The sequence below is a fragment of the Rhinoraja longicauda genome, chromosome 2 (genome assembly GCF_053455715.1).
Source record: "Rhinoraja longicauda isolate Sanriku21f chromosome 2, sRhiLon1.1, whole genome shotgun sequence".
Taxonomy (NCBI): Eukaryota; Metazoa; Chordata; class Chondrichthyes; order Rajiformes; family Arhynchobatidae; genus Rhinoraja; species Rhinoraja longicauda.
The window spans coordinates 68,924,023-68,943,835 of NC_135954.1; the positions used below are offsets into that span (position 1 = coordinate 68,924,023).

General features: G+C 39.4%; 1 protein-coding gene across 1 annotated transcript in view; it reads left to right on the forward strand.

Annotated features, from left to right (window-relative positions):
- creb5b (cAMP responsive element binding protein 5b) overlaps positions 1-19,813 on the forward strand; it is a 318,546-nt gene that overhangs the window by 217,734 nt on the left and 80,999 nt on the right. The window contains exon 10 of the mRNA XM_078420628.1: positions 10,043-10,129. Coding sequence (XP_078276754.1) covers positions 10,043-10,129 — 87 coding nt within the window. The remainder of the gene's footprint in view (positions 1-10,042; positions 10,130-19,813) is intronic.

The following is a 19,813-nucleotide window of genomic DNA, read 5'->3' on the forward strand; positions in this document are numbered from 1 at the left end:
CTTCATGCGGTAAAACTGATATGTTTCAGTACTCTGGCACCACTAACAGCCAACTTTTCATCAACAGAAATACTTCTACAATATAATACAACTATAAACTCCCAGGAAAGAGATTATTTGGCTACTAAAGATCTTACAACTAATAAGGGACCAATAAAGCATGTTGTGGGTCAGATGCTGAGAACAATGCTTTTATGGAGTTTGGAGATGTGTGCAGAGGAATGATCAGGAATCAACTGTTGACTTTCCGTTGAAATTAATGGGAAAAACAAGAGCGATGGAATATACAAACTGCCCATTTGCTATCACCTGTAATGAGTTATCATCAAAGAATAATCTAATCTCCTATGAAGTGTTTGCAAGTCCAGAGGTCCCAGTTCAACTTCCTTGCTGAAATTGGTCACTTGTTCTCAGCCAGAATTGGCAAAACAAGCACAGTAATTGGTTTTATAAAAAGCAAAAAGATAGTCGGGAATCTTGAACTTGATCTCTATACTTTTACATGTGCATATTTGGATTTTAGGTGAAGAAAAAAAGTTATGTTGCAAAAATTTTGTTGTCAAAGCTCACAGATAAAAATTGTTATTTGGACTGAAACTAAACTCTCACAGTGTCAAGACGCAAGAGACTGCAGAAATCTGGAGCAATAAACTGGAGGCAAACTCCCGGAGGAAATCATTGGGTCAATCAGCATTGGAACTGATGCAGGGTTTCACCCAGAAACGTTGACCATTGTTTTTCATCCATAGAAGCTGGTTGACCCAATGAGTTCCTCAGGAAGATTGTTTGTTGTTCTAACAGAGAATCAATGGATTAATGAAAAGTTACGAACTACTAAAAAGATTGAGTATTTACAGAAAGCTTTGCTTAAAATAAAGCTGTTAAAGTGTGCCGCAAATAATACTTGCCTAAATCAGTTATTTCATTTGTGTCTACACAAATAGTTAACTAGACAATTAGGACCTGTAACCATATAACAGCCACCTTCCACCTTCTTGGCAGGATGCCATATAGATAGCAATTTTCAGGGAACTGCTAATGCTGTTTTTGGCAACGCAAAGTAATTTTCTGGTAAAATCGTAGGATACAGGCAGCATTAGATTCCAGCTGCAAGCAATGTTGAATTATGAGTTTACTTTGTATTGCAGAAAGATGTGTATATTTATGCCAGTTAATATATTTAATGGAATAAATTTCAGAATTCTTCATTGTGCACATATGTTAATTATTTCTGTTTGAAAGGACCATTTGACTGGGTAGTAATTTTGTAATTACAAACAAGTTAAGTCAATATTTAGAAAAACTCAGTGGAATGTGAAGACATATATACAGAGAAGTAGTGTACAAGTTCATTCAGTGGCTCCATTATTTACTGGACCAGAACAATATGAACTACTGTTTTAAGATGTAAAAGCAATGAAGGAACCACTCCTTACTCTACAAACTGAGTAGGGACTGGGTTTTATTTTGAAAGTGTTTAACCTTCGTACGCTAGTGAACCTGCAGATTATGCTCATATTGAGTCTACAGTAAGAAATATATGGTTTTCACATTGAAATTGTTGACTGATATATTTGATTAGCATTTAGACTTTGTAATCAGTGCAGCAACCCCTTAATAAGCAACTCAGCAGTGACAACATGCATTTATGCTCCACCCTTGTAACATGGAAAATTACCCCAAGGTGATTCAGCGGCTGAATGAAGAAAATCTGGAAGCCAAGTGAGAAAAAGAAATGGAAGAAACATGCTAAAAAATTATGGGATTTAAGGAGGGAAGTTAAAATGGAAACATTTAGGAAGGGAATTCTATTGTGGATGTGGAAATTGTGAGATTGGATTGGATGCTCTAGAAGAAAGTCACACAAAGAGTGTAAAGTGAGAATATGAATGCACATTTTAAGTTTCAGGAACTGGGAAACCATTGTTCTTTAGCGAAGATCCCATAGTGGTTGATCATGGCAATGTCTGCCATTTCAGTTGAGTAATAGAATCAATGTAAAACTAAATGAAAAAGTTACCCATGAGGTCCTTCTTAAATCTATCTTCTTTCGATGCCCTCTAATTTTAGAATCCTCCACTGAGGGGAAAAGTCTGTGTGTTTACTTTATCAATGTTCCATATGACTTTGTACACCTCAAAAGTCACCCCTCAGCCTCCTAAACTCCAAAGAAAAGTATCCCAGTCTATCCAACCTATATCTCAAGCCTGCAAGTTCAGATAACATCCAGGTGAATCTCTTCTGCACCCTTTCCATCTTAATGACACCCTTCATATAGCTGAATGACTAGAACTGCACACGGTACTCCAATAGACAATAGACAATAGGTGCAGGAGTAGGCCATTTGGCCCTTTGAGCCAGCACCACCATTCAATGTGATCATGGCTGATCATTCTCAATCAGTACCCCGTTCCTGCCTTCTCCCCATACCCTCTGACTCCGCTATCCTTAAGAGCTCTATCTAGCTCTCTCTTGAATGCATTCAGAGAATTAGCCTCCACTGCCTTCTGAGGCAGTGAATTCCACAGCTTTACAACTCTCTGACTGAAAAGGTTTTTCCTCATCTCCGTTCTAAATGGCATACCCCTTATTCTTAAACTGTGGCCCCTGGTTCTGGACTCCACCAACATTGGGAACATGTTTCCTGCCTCTAACTTGTCAATAGACAATAGACAATAGACGCAGGAGTAGGCCATTCAGCCCTTCGAGCTAGCACCGCCATTCAATGTGATCATGGCTGATCATTCTCAATCAGTACCCCGTTCCTGCTTTGTCCCCATACCCCTTGACTCCGCTATCCTTAAGAGCTCTATCTAGCTCTCTCTTGAATGTATTCAGAGAATTAGCCTCCACTGCCCTCTGAGGCAGAGAATTCCACAGATTCACAACTCTCTGACTAAAAAAGTTTTTCCTCATCTCTGTTCTAAATGGCCTACCCCTTATTCTTAAACTGTGGCCCCTGGTTCTGGACTCCCCCAACATTGGGAACATGTTTCCTGCCTCTAACATGTCCAGCCCCTTAATAATCTTATACGTGTCGATAAGATCCCCTCTCATCCTTCTAAATTCCAGTGTATACAAACCTAGTCGCTCCAGTCTTTCAACATATGACAGTCCCGCCATTCCGGGAATTAACCTAGCAAACCTACGCTGCACGCCCTCAATAGCAAGAATATCCTTCCTCAAATTTGGAGACCAAAACTGCACACAGTACTCTAGGTGCGGTCTCACTAGGGCCCTGTACAACTGCAGAAGGACCTCTTTGCTCCTATACGCAACTCCTCTTGTTATGAAGGCCAACATTCCATTGGCTTTCTTCACTGCCTGCTGTACCTGCATGCTTCCTTTCAGCGACTGATGCACTAAGACACCCAGATCACGTTGTACGTCCCCTTTTCCTAACTTGACACCATTCAAATAATAATCTGCCTTCCTATTCTTACCACCAAAGTGGATAACCTCACACTTATCTACATTAAACTGCATCTGCCATGCATCTGCCCACTCACACAACCTGTCCAAGTCACCCTGCAACCTCATAGCATCTTCCTCACAGTTCACACTGCCACCTAGCTTTGTATCATCGGCAAATTTGCTAATGGTACTTTTAATCCCTTCATCCAAGTCATTGATGTATATTGTAAATAGCTGCGGTCCCAACACCGAGCCTTGCGGTACCCCACTAGTCACTGCCTGCCATTCTGAAAGGGACCCATTTATCCCCACTCTTTGCTTTCTGTCTGTCAACCAACTTTCTATCCATGTCAGTACCCTACCTACAATATCATGTGCTCTAATTTTGCCCACCAATCTCCTATGTGGGACCTTGTCGAAGGCTTTCTGAAAGTCGAGGTACACCACATCCACCGGCTCTCCCCTGTCAATATTCCTAGTTACATCCTCAAAAAATTCCAGTAGATTAGTCAAGCACGATTTCCCCTTCGTAAATCCATGCTGACTCGGAACGATCCTGTTACTGCGATCCAAGTGCTCTGCAATTTCGTCTTTTATAATTGACTCCAGCATCTTCCCCACCACTGATGTCAGACTATAATTTCCCGTTTTCTCTCTCCCTCCTTTCTTGAAAAGTGGGATAACATTAGCTACCCTCCAATCCACAGGAACTGACCCGGAATCTATAGAACATTGGAAAATAATCACTAATGCGTCCACAATTTCTAGAGCCACCTCCTTAAGTACCCTGGGATGCAGACCATCAGGCCCTGGGGATTTATCAGCCTTGAGCCCCATCAGTCTACCCAAAACTTTTTCCTGCCTAATGTGGATTTCCTCCAGTTCCTCTGTCACCCTTGGATCTCTGGCCACTAGAACATCTGGGAGATTGTTTGTATCCTCCTCAGCGAAGACAGATCCAAAGTACCGGTTCAACTCGTCTGCCATTTCCTTGTTCCCCATAATAAATTTCCCTGCTTCTGTCTTCAAGGGACCCACATTTGCCTTGACTATTTTTTCCCTCTTCACATACCTAAGAAAGCTTTTACTATCCTCCTTTAAGGTGTCCAACCCCTTAATAATCTTGTATGTTTCGATAAGATCCCCTCTCATCCTTTTAAATTCCAGTGTATACAAGCCTAGCCGCTCCAGTCTTTCAACATCCAAGTGTGGTCTCACTAATTACTTTTACAGATGCAGCTTGATATCCCACTATTTGCACTCAATAATATCCTTCCCAATGAAGGCTAGTTTGCCAAATGCCTTATTTCACCACAATGTCCATCTGGCCTACCACTTTTATGGAGACATGCACCTGTACTCCCAGATCTCTCTGTCATGCAACATTCTCCAGGGCTCAGTCATTTATGGAGTAAGTCATGCCCTCATTTGACATACCAAAGTACAACACCTCACACTTTAGAAAGGAGATGAGGAGGAATTTCTTTAGTCAGAGAGTGGTGAATCTATGGAATTCATTGCCACAGATGGCTGTGGAGGCCAAGTCGATGGAGATTGACAGATTCTTGATTAGCAAGGGTGTCAGGGGTTATGGGGAGAAGGCAGGAGAATGGGGTGAGACACAAAGACAGATCAGCCATGATTGAATGGTGGAGTAGACTTGATGGGTCAAATGGCCTAATTCAGGCCCTATAACCTATGAACATGAACTTGTTAGAGTTCAATTCCATTCGCTAATCCTTGGTCTAACTTTCCAACTGTATACTATATCACTAATTTTGGTATAATCTGCAACTTTACTGACAATGTGAACTTACTGACAATGTGTCATCCAAATCATTAATTTAAATAACAAGCAGCAGTAGACCCAGCAGAGAGACCTACGGCACCCCGCTGGTCACAGGCCTCCAATCGGAAAAACAACCCTCGGTGTTTATCCTTTGACCCCTTCCTCCAAGCCAGTTTTGAATCCAGTCAGCTAGCTCACCCTGGATTCCATGTGATCTAAATATCCTTATGCCTGCACCACATGGACAAGCAGGGTGGAAGAGAGTTAAAGCTTCACTGGTATCTCTTTGTCAAAGATAGAGATGACGGATATGCTGGGCAAATTAATAACTGCAGAAAATAATTGAGAGGACCAAAATCCTGGCATTTGGATAATGACACCATTAATGGCCTAAATAGGCCCTTGCAATTTCCTTTAGCAGGAGACTAATGCGCCTCCTGTGAACCAACAGTAATAGTGGGAGATCGGTCACCACTGCAGAATTTCAGAGGCAGTTTTTCCAGCAGCTTGAAATTCTCCAGGGTAGTATGAGCCCAAAACATTATAGCTGAGAACTAAGAAGGTGACCAAATGAACTTATTTGCTGCTATTGTAGAAATCAGTACAGAATATTACATTTCCCCCTCAGGAATTCACTTGACTGCAGATGCATTTCTAAAAAGGAATTTCCGCTGAATTCAATTTCCTTGTACAGTCAAATGAAAAGTTAACTCTGCGTGGTGTGTGGTTTTGCATTAAAAATAAATGTCACAATTTCACTGTAGGTTTCATTTGCCCAAATACCATTGGCATTATTAACAATTAAGTGGGATTGTGGGGGGAGTGTAGGAGAAGGTATAATAATCGTGACCTTTTGGCCTAAACACCTAGATTTGCACCATGATGGAAATTGTGGGTCAAGAATTTGATTTAATACTTCATGCCCTTGCACTTTTTCAAGTCTATTGAAAAACCACTGAATTGACTCACATATATTAATTACTGTTGCAAATTGTTAGGTTTGTAAGTATCGGGGACTTAATCTATTCAATAAAGAATTGATTTTTAGTGAATTGTGCTGATAATGGTGGTCCAGAGATGCTTTGGAACCACTGTCAGGCATTAATTTAATACTGTGAACTTTTGAACAGTGGTTTCCAACACTGGTAAGCAAAATAAATGACTGACTTCTGCTGTATGTACATGTGACAATGATAAATCGATATCAATGTGATTTTCCACATAGTAACTATGTTACCTATGCATACCTCTTAAGAGTATCAGTAAACCCTGCTCTTTACAACCACAAAATTCCGACAACTAATTACGACCTGCCTTCCTCCTACCCCTGGTACCCGCCCTCTCTCCAAAAATAAATTATTTAACTGCTACATCTCGAAGAGGTGGAGGGAAGAAAGAAAGAAGTGAATAGCAACAACTACCTGGTACTTTTGAATTACAATGTTGGCAACCCTAGATTAAACCAAACCACTATTCACCACACCCCTGCCACCAGCACCACCACCCACGACTACTCTCTCTGATGTTTCTAATCAGCCCTTGTCATCACCATAGATTCCAAGTTTAGTGCTCTCTATCTCCCGTAATTATAAAGTCCTCCCTTAAACAATCCCCAACCTCCTACTCCACCATGCTGATGCACCAAACGACTGACTTCTCCTCTTCTAGACAATGACAGAACTGATGCAAGAAAGTCTTTTGCTTGCACTTCACCTGTTGAGCACTATTCATTGAATGTTGTCCATGATGGAATTTGGCTGCCATGACCCTGAGACAAACTGGCAGTTCCTGCAAAAAGGGCCACTTCAACAGGCCGATTGAGACATATATATGCTTTCAGCTATTTCCCCACACAAATGGGTAATCTGGAATATGTGCATTTCAAATGCTATTGTTTGACGTCAAGTCGGTTCCTCTCGTGCTAATGATGATCACTTGTTGAAAATGAATCAAATCTTCTGCAGATTAATATTTCAAATGGAAATATTTCCAACTTTCTTTGATAGTGTTTGTTAAACTTAACAGTAATTGTGTGAATTTATAATGTTCAAATCAGGTATGTTAAAACTAAAATAATGCAATCTAATTCAATTTGTCATCAATTCAATTTCCCAAGCCTTTCCATTCTCCTGATAATTTCAAGAACTTGCACACATTCTCAGAAAGGTTTGCATTGACACATTGATTCACATCCATTTATAGCAGTCACAGTCAACGGTTTCCTTTACCAAACTACTTCCTGCCTTAGTTTCAAGATGACAGAACAGAAATATGTTTTCATTCAAAACATTTTATCAAGGCTTCTGAACTAGAAATTTGTTTTACTTGTTTTTGGAAATTAATCTTCCACATACCAGTTTTTCTTAAAGGTTTGGGGAGAATGTAGTTAGATCATTCTGCTCTCGCTGTCGGCTAAATATTTCTGAGTTAAGTTTTCTTTCACCTCTGGATTTTGTTACATGTCAGGTTTTTGTTTCATTCTTGTAACATTTGTAACATGCTGATTCGGGAATCATTCATATATGAGAATATTGAGGCTCCTTAAAATGTTTAAAATTTAAAAATAAATGTAAATGCATTTTAGTAATTTTACTGTTATGCTTCAGTTTTTTTTGTGATTATTTTTTCCAAGCCCTCCATGAATACATTTTAAAATGTTTTTTTTACTGTCATGCTTCAGTTTTCTTTATGTGACTTTTTCCAATCCCTCTGTAAATATAGTTCAGGTTCTGGTTCTAAGAATTGGCCCCTTGCCTGCAATGTGCAATCAAGCAAATAGGTCTGACTGATTGTAGCGCATTTAATTCAAATTTCTTCAACTTTCAGACTAGAAAGTTTAAAATCCCAAAATGGTGTGGCATCAGTTGTAATCTTTTTCACTTACTTGCCATGTGAATTGGATACTTGATCCTTTCTAGTCTATCTTCCTGGCATGCAGCACGCTTTTAAAACATAATTTTGATAGTTTTGCATAATATCTATGCCATTTGATAAGAACCCCATTGCAATTGTGAAGCAGATTCTGCTTTTGTCATAACATAAAGCAGGTGACTGCATAATACCAAAGCAGCACTCATTGTCCATTAATCTCAGTTCACAGTCCCAAAACTGTAACTGAAGCAAGGCTGACAGTTGCTGCTCATCTTCTGCCTCTTTAGTTTGCTTCAATGATCAGTTCATGAATGTTGGTGAAGACAAAAGAGAGTGCAGATGCTGGAAATTATTGAGAGCAAAAAATTAAACGCTGGAAAGGATCAGTGAGTTACGCAGCATCTTAGCAGTCAAAAGATGAAAATCCACATTTCAGGTTGAGAGCCGGCATCAGAACTCAGAGGAAAGAGGAAAAGTTTCCAGTATAAAGCAGTGTGTCGGGCAGTGGGATAGAGGTTGGCAGGTGATACATGGGACCAAATGGGAGATGGAATGATAGGCAGATGGAACCAGGAGGGGGAAGGATAATAGGTAGATGGAACCAGTGAAAAGTCATGATTTCAAAATTATTGGAATCAGAACAAAGCTGACATTACTAATTTATCATTCTTGCACCTCTATCTGAACATGTTTGAAAGTTTAAGCCTCGAGCTTAAAAGTACTAACTGCAGAGAAATATGAAATGGAATCTAACTGATGTTGTGTAGGTCTGGACAAAAACCACATGCTTTATGCTCCTGGAGATGATATTGGAGCGATGGATGGAAACACAATAGTATGGTTGAACTGTTGTGAAAGATTCTGGCATATTGCTAGAATGTTTTGAGCAGGTTGATTTAATGGTATATAATATGGTGCAATTCTCATTTTGTAGAATTACAAGAGTTACTAAATAGCTGACGAGGCAGCGTAAAATTTTCAGACAGGTTTAGCGAGATGAGTAAGATTGACAAATTTATAATATTTTATATTTTGCCACATCTCTCCCCTCCTCCTCCTTTCCTGAATGCTCTGACTGTTGCAGAGGCGCATGCCAGTTTGCTCTGGCGCCCGGCCAACATGGCTGTAATTCATGTTTGAGTTTGACAGTGAGTGTCAAGCTATTCATCTAACAGACCACACCAATGAGTTTGATCTTGTTCCGATACAACGTCTACACATTCACTTGGATTAGTTCTCCTTGGAACGTGAAGCTTGACCAATTTTTATTTCTATGCATGAGACGTTCAGACATGTTAAACTGCTCTCTCTTGCTCCGTAAGCCTAAAGTAGATAACTTAGCAGAGCAAAACAGTCATTCAACTTCAAAACAGTCCTGTCTCTGCTGAATCTAACAATGTTGTGCAGTTAAGAATTGAATCTTTTTTGATTAAAACATGCTAAATGATTTGCAACTAATGAAACATAAAATAAAATGATATTTATTTTGTCATGATTGTTACTGATTACATATAAGAAACAAAAATAAAAGGAGAAGTAGGTCATCCAATCCCTGGAGCTGATGTGCCATTCATCAACACTGTGGGCTGATCTTCTACCACAGTGGCATTTTCCAGCAGATCCCTTGATTCCCTCCATGTCCAGAAAATTTATCAGTCTCTTTAAATTTCTGAATGAGCAGACAATGACTGACTTTACTCAGTTGTCCAGGATGCCAAAGGAATTCTAAAGGTTTGCCCCCTCTACTCCTGATCTTGGTACAAGAATTCATTTTATTGCAAATAAAATCAAAATATTCAAGATGGCCTTATTTAATCTTTTTTTTGATATTCGACGGCAAATAGGTACAGCCCATCATCAAAATGTGATTTTACTCATTTCAATTATTTTTTTATATCTATTCTGCATGATTATTTTGCTAAATGTTTAACATTGATTTAAAAAAACATTTCTTTTTTCTCTCCAAAGATGGACAGACAATTATCCATGAGTTCTAATATCATGGGGATACCTGGACCCCCTCAAGTTCACCAAATGCACTCCGAGGCCAAAATGGTAATAAACATCAAATTGCACCTTTATCAGTGTGAATGTGCATGTGGGTGGAAGGATGAAGTGTTATCCAGAATTTCTGTCAGCTACAGTTTTAAATATAAATAATATATAATTAATTATATTATTTGTAGTGCCACAAAATCTAGTAACATAAAATGGTTTTAGCTAGCATCGATTGAATAATTTGTTTCCAGTGATCTCTTGGGCCCTGACTTTTCCTTTGAATGGCAATAGGTTCTCTCTTGTAGCGTTATTGGGGATTGCTCTGTTTCCAAGAATGTTTTTTAAAATGTCAGCTGTGTCCAAAATTAATACTATTTTTATCGATATGTGTTTGATATGATAGATCAACACAAAGTGCTGGAGTAACTCAGCGGGTCAGGCAGTCTGAAGAAGGGTCCTGACCCGAAGCGTCACCCATTCTTTTTCTCCAGAGATGCTGCCTGACCCACTGAGTTACTCCAGCACTTTATGTCCTTTTGTGTAAACCACCATCTGTATTCTTTGTTTGTATGTTTGATATGATTATTTAGTATGTCCCAAGATCATAATGGCTGGCATCTGAATTATTTGCTCATGAAATAGGTTCATTGTATATTTTAGTTATTTGGTGATCTTTTGGACTTTTGGATCTTTTGGGTTTAATTAACTTTGTTTTCACATTGCAGTTTTTGAATTTACAATTTATAACCCATCTAGAACTACACAAACAAAACTTGAGAATTGATTCTGGACTTGATGAAATGTAATTGGCTTTAAGCCAAAGCTCTCTTCCAAGTATAAATCTTTTAATGTTGACACACATGCTTGATAAATGTGTAACACAAAAGAAGGTGAAGAATATTATTGTATAGAAATGTTATCTGGTTACAAAATATTGCCTGGCCAGACAAAAGTATTCAAATGTCTTTGTGCTTAATGTTGCAAATCCAATGCAGAGCATTCACTCACAAGGTTTTCTCAGACACATGAGGTGACTTTGTGTAATCAACAGTTTCTAATCGTAGACACAGTCTGGTGTCTGAAAATGGTGATACATTTCTTTGAGAGACTGAACCAATGTTTGGTACGGCAGAGGTGGCACGTGTCTTTAATGATATAAATCTTGATATACAGGGAAGGCAGAAACCAACCTATTCAAACGCAGGATCCCATTATAATATTTTCAACTAATTTACTGACTGACAACTGTCCATTTCGAGAGGGGTGGCCAGGTGGGAAAGCTCGTGGAAGAAGATAAACACTGGGAAAATGTTGGTGATGGTGATCAGCAGAGATCAGAAGGAGGGTGTGGGAGGGAAGAGCAGGGGTGGAGGGGAGAGGGAAGAGAGGAGGGGAGGGAGTAAAGAGACTGGCATCCAGTAGATCTGGGTGGACTGCAGGTCGTGACAGCAATCAGGATAAGGGAACCAGGGAAGAACACATGGCAGAGGGAGTGGGAGGAAGGGTTTGGCCAAGCATCATTTGGGATGGCGCAGGGACATCATCAGGATGTTGGTTTCATTGGCAAAGAGTCAATCGACCTTCTGAATGAAAAGGAATAATCTAATAATTATTTACCGGCTGGCTCTATCCATTCGTCTCTCTTGTTCTTGTGAAACCACACAGTTTTTGCTATAAGATCATAGGAATGGTGAGGAGATGGAGTCCATTTGTCCCTTCTTATCTGCTCTAAAAATCATTGGGTTCATGGCTGATCTTCTGCCTCAGTCCTGTTTTTCTCCAGTATTCCCATGTCCTTTGATTCCCCTCGTATCCAGTAATCTATCAATTTATGTTTAAACAAACTCAGTGACTGAGTTTCCACAGCATTCCAGGGGAGGATATTTCAAAGATTCAGTATTGTCTATGTGAAGACATTTCTCATTCCTTCAAATTTCTCATTTCTTTGAATTTTATTTGGATATTCTATCTTTTCTATCCTCATCAAATTCTTCTTTCCTAAAATGTTCCCATTCCTGAAGCCAGCTGCTATTTCTGGCAACTTTGTAAGCCTCTTCTTTTGATTTATTCTTTTGATTCCCACTTTTCCTGTTGAATTTTTGTGCCTTTAAAGATTTTTTTTCTCCAAATACTTCCACATGGATTGAGGGAGCCTTGTGTAAATATGATGATGATTTATCATTGTCGTACTGTGAAAATGATGAGGTGTGCACAACATAAATAGATTAAAGGCAGCATAGTGGTGCAGCTGGTAGAGCTGCTGCTACACAGCACGGAAGACCTGGGTTTGATCCTGACCTTGGGTGCTCTGTGTATGGAGTTTGCACAAACTCCCTGTGATCGCATGGGTTTCCTTTGGGTGCGCCAGTTTCCTCCCAAAGACGTGCAGGTTTGCAGCCTAATTGGCCTCTGAAATTGACCCGAATGTGTACGGTTTGGATGTGAAAATGGAATAACATAGAACTTGGATGAACAGATGATCAATGGTTGGGGTAGGCTGCAGGTCCCGTTTCCATGTTGTGTCTCTAAATTTTTTTAATTTTCTTTTAAACTTGTAACAAATCTCATATTCAGGGTTTACAAGTGCAGTAGGTTGTTGGAGCCCATGTGCAGCAACTGCACAGATTCCTTTTGAATATCCTGGAATTGACATTATTGACCAGAGTGAATTGTGTGCCTTGGGGAAACCTTGGAAATTTGTCAACCATCCTGAGATCTATCATGCTGTAGCCTTCACCTTGTGCAATGCACTCACGGTGCTGGGCGCACACGCAATCATGGTGCAGGGCACACACGCAATCACTGTGCAGGGCGCACACACAATCACGGTGCAGGGCGCACACACAATCACGGTGCATGGATGCACACGCAATCACAGTGCAGAGCGCACACACAATCATGGTGCCGGGCGCACATGCACTCACGGTGCCGGGCGCACATGCAATTGCGGTGCAGGGCGCACACGTAGTCACAGTTGCGGTGCAGGGCATGCATACGGTCACGACGCTGGGCGCACACGCGGTCACGGTGCTGGGCGCACACACGGTCACGGTGCTGGGCGCACACACGGTCACGGTGCTGGGCGCACACGCTGTCTAGGGGTTGACCACGCAGTTGGCTTCTCTACTTCAAGTAACCCAAAGGTTATTCCCCCGGAGCCCTGACAAGGCGTACAGTACAGATACCCAAATGCCACTATTTGTCCATGGACCAACTTAACATTTGCAAGGTTTTCCTTGCTCCTTACTTCAATCTCTCCATGACATGTCTCCAGTCTTTCCACAAGTTTTCAATCTTACCTCTCTCTCTCTCTCTCTCTACTGAAGAGAAACAAGCCTGTTACGTTCTCTGCCTCTGTTACCACAAATCTCTGCGGCTTCCGGTTTCTCTCAGTGAAATACTGTTCACCCTATGCTCTGCATATTTGATAAGACTGCGACCATTGTTTCAGGAGTAAATAAATGTTTTTTCTCAGTTTATTAGGTGAGTAACATGTTACACTGAAAGCTGTTAACAAGCTCCCTTTCTCATCTGCCAAATGTCCTGTGGAGTCTGGAAACCACTTGAAGATGGCAGTGATCCAGTTGAAGTGAATCCTGATGATTCCAGTGCAATGTGAAGTGGAAATGATGTTGCTCAGATAGGCCCAATGAAGTGTGAGAATGAAGTGTGATCACCAGTGATCCTCTGCCTTAGTTCAGTCAAGGTATTATCTGGGACTGGAGGCTGGCATATTGATCGGTTGAAGTAATCCAAATAAGAAGAAATTCTGCCCTGGTCAATAATGCTAAACTTGTTATACACTAGCATCACTCCATGGTGCTCTGCCTTAAGTGAATGTTGCAGGAAGACTAAAATGCAACTCCAGCTGAGCTAATTGGAGATTAATTTTGTTTTGACCTTAGCCACAGTATTTGCTGGTCAAAACAGTTCAGCATTTACACTGATTTTCCAATCAGAACAAATTAAAATGGCAGCAAATGAATAAACATTAGTGCATGGACCTCTTATCCCATTTGTTGGTTGAAGCAATCAGCACAGCTTGACGTAGACAGCCATCTTGTATCGGAAATACATACATAGATAAACAGGAGTAAGTTAGGCAGCATCTATGGAGAGCTAATGTTTCAAATCGGCAATTTTTCATTAGTCTGATTTTCCACAAGTTTTCAATCTTACCTCTCTCTCTCTCTACTAAAGAGAATTAAGCTTGTTTCGTTCTCTGCTTCTGTCACCACAAATCTCTGCGGCTTCCGGTTTCTTTTTTGCTCTGGTTTATTTTCACCCACATGTTTAGACTGTAATGTGTATCCTTATTGTTTTGATGTGTTATGCTTTATTCTTAATTATTAATTGTATGTTTGTGTTGTCATTTGTGAGCAGAGCACCAAGGCACATTCCTTCTATATGCATACTTGGCCAATAAACTTATTCATTCATTCATTAATTCATTCATTCATTCGTTCATTCATTCGTCTGATTAAAGGTCACCAACATAAAAAGTTACCTCTGTTTCTCTCTCCATGGTGGTCACTTAATCTGTAGTGCATTTTACATTTGTTTTCTTCCTTGGAGCCCTGTAGCATAAAATTCAAAATGTAGAAACTTTCTTTACGTAAATTACAAACAAAAAAATGGAAGCAACCATTGGAAGTGATTTGTACATCATTTTCAGCAGCTTCTGGAATTCACTTCCATGACTATGGTAATGCTATGCGACCCAAATCAAATTAGGTAATGAATATTTGCTCTGTGACCTCTCAACTCCAAGACATATTGCAACAGATTCCATTTCAATAAACTACTCTGGCTTAGAATGCACTCCTAGATTTCACCCCCCCCAAAAAAAATCATGATAGCACTGCCTGAAATGTCTTTATTGTTTTACCTTTGCAACCTTACTCCAATGATTTGTTTATCACTTTGAAACCCCTGTAAATGGGCAGCTGCTCATTGATTTTTGCAGGGCCTCTAACAGATGTTCTCAATCAACCAAAGCCATATCAAATGGTGAGAAGCGGCTGATGTGACTTTGTTGTGGCATGAAACTTAGCCATTTCCTGGCTGCAGATTTGATTTGTTCCATAACAAAACTGTTTGATCCATGGCTGTGTAAAGTGGCTAGGTGCAGATGAGTCAAATTATACAGATCACAAAGCACTGGTCAACCTGTTTGTCTTGTTCTTGCTGTTCATAACTTGGGCTCCCAGCTGGCATCCTGTGTTCTACACATTCTCACTGCCCTTCATTAAAAAGTACATCAAAGTAATATTCACTTGTTAGTGCAATGTGTCTTAATGCTCAGCAACCGATGACAGAGGATTTTGTTCTAATCATGCTGATGCAAACTAAATTTATGCAAGCTACAATTAATTTTGGAGGCAGAGTACAAAACACCAATGATACTACAAAGGTTTGCGAACAAATTAATAACTTGGAGTCTGTTTTCTCCAGGCACCCTTCATTACCAAATCCTTGTCTGCAATCAATTAGACACTTTAAGGGAGATCATTTTTTTCAGCATCTGTGTGTGCAAAACTCAGGTCTGCAACGCAAAACGAATGTAAGTGTATTAAAAGTTAAACCACACTGATGAAACTAGTTAGGTTTCAGCTGTATACATTCATTCATGTAGCCAAACTAATTTAATCTACCTGTGGGAATGCATTCTACAAACATTTGGAATTTCCTGTCAAAGGAAGCACATAGTTAACTAGCTGCATAATTTGCCTGTAAAGTTCAGTGTGTTAACTGGTGAGTTGAAATGCAAATGTTGGTGGATTTGTCGGGTTTCATGCAGATTTTGAGGTCCTCAGAGTTGCCCTCGGCGAAACAGAGGACCCATTACTTTCACGTCCTTGCGAATGCTGTGCGATGATCGGTGGCCAAATGGTATGCTTCTGCTCCTACAGGATGAATTGACCTCCTTCACCAGGGAACCACATTCTGGGATTCACCTGGGCTGTAGATCAGGGGAACTGAGGGGGATGAGGAAGGGTGAAGCGAGCTGAGAGGGAGAGTGACTGAGTATGCATGTTTGTGAATACATGTCCATGTATATGTGAGTATTAGGGACATTAAATCTGTTCAGTACAAACTAACCACCCCTTGCTATATTGTTCATGAGGCTGCTCCTGGAACAAGGATCAGTAAAGAAAATATAAGTTTTGTCCTGAGGGAGGGATATCAATTGATTTGTACTTTGCTGCAAGAGGAACACATGGGTATTTACATTATTTGGGGAATGTACAGAGTTCTGCAAGTGATCTGTGTTCAGTAAGCCTCATTGATATCAATTGCGTTAATTGTAGTCTTGTAGTTGAGATAATTGTAGTCTTGCTGGAGATGGGAAATATAGAAGAACATAGGAACATGAAAAGTTGCTTCGAGCCTATTCTGCCATTCAGTCAAGATCTCAGATGATTTGTGGCAAACCCAGTATACTCATGTTTTCCTCATAGCCATTAAACATCTGTCAAGCTTAGATTTAGTATTAAACATTTACCTTTTCCCAATTGTCATTTGTCTGAGGATCTTTCTGCAATACAAAGAACCATGCATTTCTTCACTAGATCTGCCTCATCACACTATCCTTTTATGCCACTTCTACCTTCAATGCAAAAACAACCACTGATCAAGGTTTTGCTGATTCTTTGTCAATTGTCAATTGGGAAAAGGTAAATGTTTAATTGAGACACCTGGTTCTACTACTTCCCATCAACGTTTTATTCAAGTTACACCTCCACTAAGATGACCCCATTATCCAGGCCTGAACAGGAATCTCTATGTCCTTTTTATCCTACATTTCCTTATCCTTTTTTAAAACTGAACCTCACTCTGAAATGCATCTCACACTTGCTTGACTCCATTATGTTGGCTATTTAGTATAGCCAGTATCTGCAGTATCAGCATGAGATTGGGAGAGAGAGTTAAAGTGTTTAGCAACCAGGAGATAATGTAGGTCTTGGCGGACTGAGCGGAGGTGTTCAGTGGAACGATCAGATGGAGTATACTGAGTGGAATGTGAAGGGGTGGAGGAATAACAAAGAAGAATATTATTTAATTAGTTTAAGGCTATAGAATGCTAAAATATCTTGGCTGTCTGTACATTTAACACGGTTAACACAGTTACAGCAAGTAATTAGGAGGATATAGTGTTGGCCTTCACTGCAAGGAGTATGAAGAGGAGAAAGGATGTTTTGTGCTTTGCGTTGGTAGCGCCAGAGTTGGAATACCAGCTTATATAAAGTGGAATAAATTTGTTTTAGCTGTGGTGCTACAAAGGTTCACTTGATTATCTCCTGAGATGAAGAGATTGTCAATAAGTAAAGATTGGGCAGAATGGGTATATAATCTCTAAACTGGAGAAATGTGTGGTGATCTCATAAACATGCAATATTTTGAGGGACTTGACAAGAATGATTATGTGAGGATATTTCCCCCGAAGAATCTAAACCCAAGAGAGACAGAGCAGGGGCTCTTAACATTCAGGTGCGGAAGAATTTCATGTCTCAAAGGACTATGATGCTTCGGAATTCTCTCTGCCAAAACACTGTTGGCACCAAATTGATAATTATTTTTAAACTTAAGATAAGTATTTGGATTACAGACAAATCAGAGGATAGGAGCATCGGACAAGAAAGTGGAGATAAAGCCAAAGATTAGATCATTAACAATCATGATGAGATGGCTAGCCTATTTCTGTTCGTGATTTTTGTATTTATGTGTTGCAAAAAGCCAGTTCTATCTCATTCGTTCTTCATAATTTGTGACTTCTGCTCTATCTCTTTGCTGCTTGACAGTGTAATATCTAGTCCTGGTTAAATCGCAGTTTCCTTTATTTAAACAATGGGCTGGTGAGGACCAGTTATCTTTGAAAACTGCTATAAATTCCAGAACCTTACAGTGATTCTGCTTTACTTTCGTACCGTCCCTGGGTGAACTTAACTGAACCTTTGAAAAGATTTTGGACCCAAATTTATTCCAGCAACAAGACGTGTTCTTCAATCTCCAGAGCACCGCCTACTCCTGGCTCTTATCAGAATGTCAGTGAACAGCTGGAATGCTTTTGTTTTAATAGTCAGTTAAGATTATCTATGATGCCTGTCTTTCCGAGATTCTGAAATTGAGATCATGATCACTAAACATTAAACATAAAGTTTTGTTGTCAACATGACTCAGCCTCATAACATGCTGCAACTTTGTTCATTGAGTTATGAGCTCAGCTGTTTCAGTTTGATGTTGTCCAATTGGGCAGTTCTGTAATGAATGTATGAAATGGAATGAACTACGTAATGCCTTCTTCTAATCAGTTGTATTCCCGGTGCCAAAATGAGTACGGATCTGGAGATGATTTTTCAAAAATTATGCTAAATGTTTTTGTAACCAAAATAATGAGTATTATATCAGATCGTGAGGAAATTTGATAGAAAGTTCTTACAAAGAATACGTTGAATATCACGACTCCCCCTTTGTATGTAAAGGATCTTTTTATGGCTTATAAATATCAGCGACATACATTGAAGGTATCAGCATTATCATATTTGCATTAAGTGTGATCACATTTCAATCATTGCGCTATAAATCTATAAAGATTTTAATGATTAGATTCTGGTTTTGTTTCCAATTTTATGAAGTCAATTGATCAATTCTGGCCACACCTCTTGAGCATTTTGGGCAAAATAACTGTACTCCATGTAACATTATACCTACTCATTTGTGCTGATTTAGTAAGCATGTGAATGTTTATTGCAGTCCCACAACTCATAATTCGAATGAAAAGGTATTAGGTTTCATGAAAGTTCACATTCACAACAAATGCCCACCATTCTACATTGACCACTTCTCCACCAGAATAGTTGTGTATATTCTTTTAATGAAATATCAATGTATTATGTGTTTTGACGTATTATATGTTTTACAAATGTAAAAATCAGTCTTTTCTAATCTTTTCCTTGACATCTCAGCATGTAAAGGAAAGAAAGACAAGATGTTTTTACAGATATATTTCCTAAATCCTTTAGTTTGGGGTAGAATTTAGGCAAAGATTTTAATATTATTGACTGCTCTGATATCAAAGGAAATAAAGGTCAGCACATGTACTTTATAGACTGTGAAAATGAATTGGTTTATACTAGGATTCATTGTCTTCTGTGCCCCCAACCCAATCATACTATTTATTACCATGGAAACAGACTGATCATACCACAATATTTTTTGAACTTTTACCACTTGAATCCAAGCCAAAAAAGTAAAACATGTTTTCATTGAGCAATATTCCACGGTTATAGTTTGCAAGAAATGTTCAATGGTTAGTTGCATTTTAATCTAAACATTTGTCTCTTTCCTGTGTTTCATTCAAGCAATTAGAAGACCATTTTCTATAATAATGCTAATATGAGATATACTAGACTGATCCAAACTTAATATGCATCCTTCATGAAACATCTAGCATAATTAAAATGCAATGCTTAGGATATATTAACAAACTGGTGTTCCTTTTTGTATTTTAGACGTTTAAATCCAGAATAAGAAAGTTTTAGGTGCTCTGTCAATCTGCCTGAGAAACTGCCTTGTGTTTTAAATTGTTCCATTAGTTTAAAACTCGGCCAGCAATAAAGTTGGTGATATCTGGGAAAAAAAGAGCATTGTTTGTTAATGCATACCAGCACACACCAGCAAAAGGAGCAAGTGGAAGACCTTTAGATTAACAATCTTAAAAACGATAGGACTGCCCCCAAT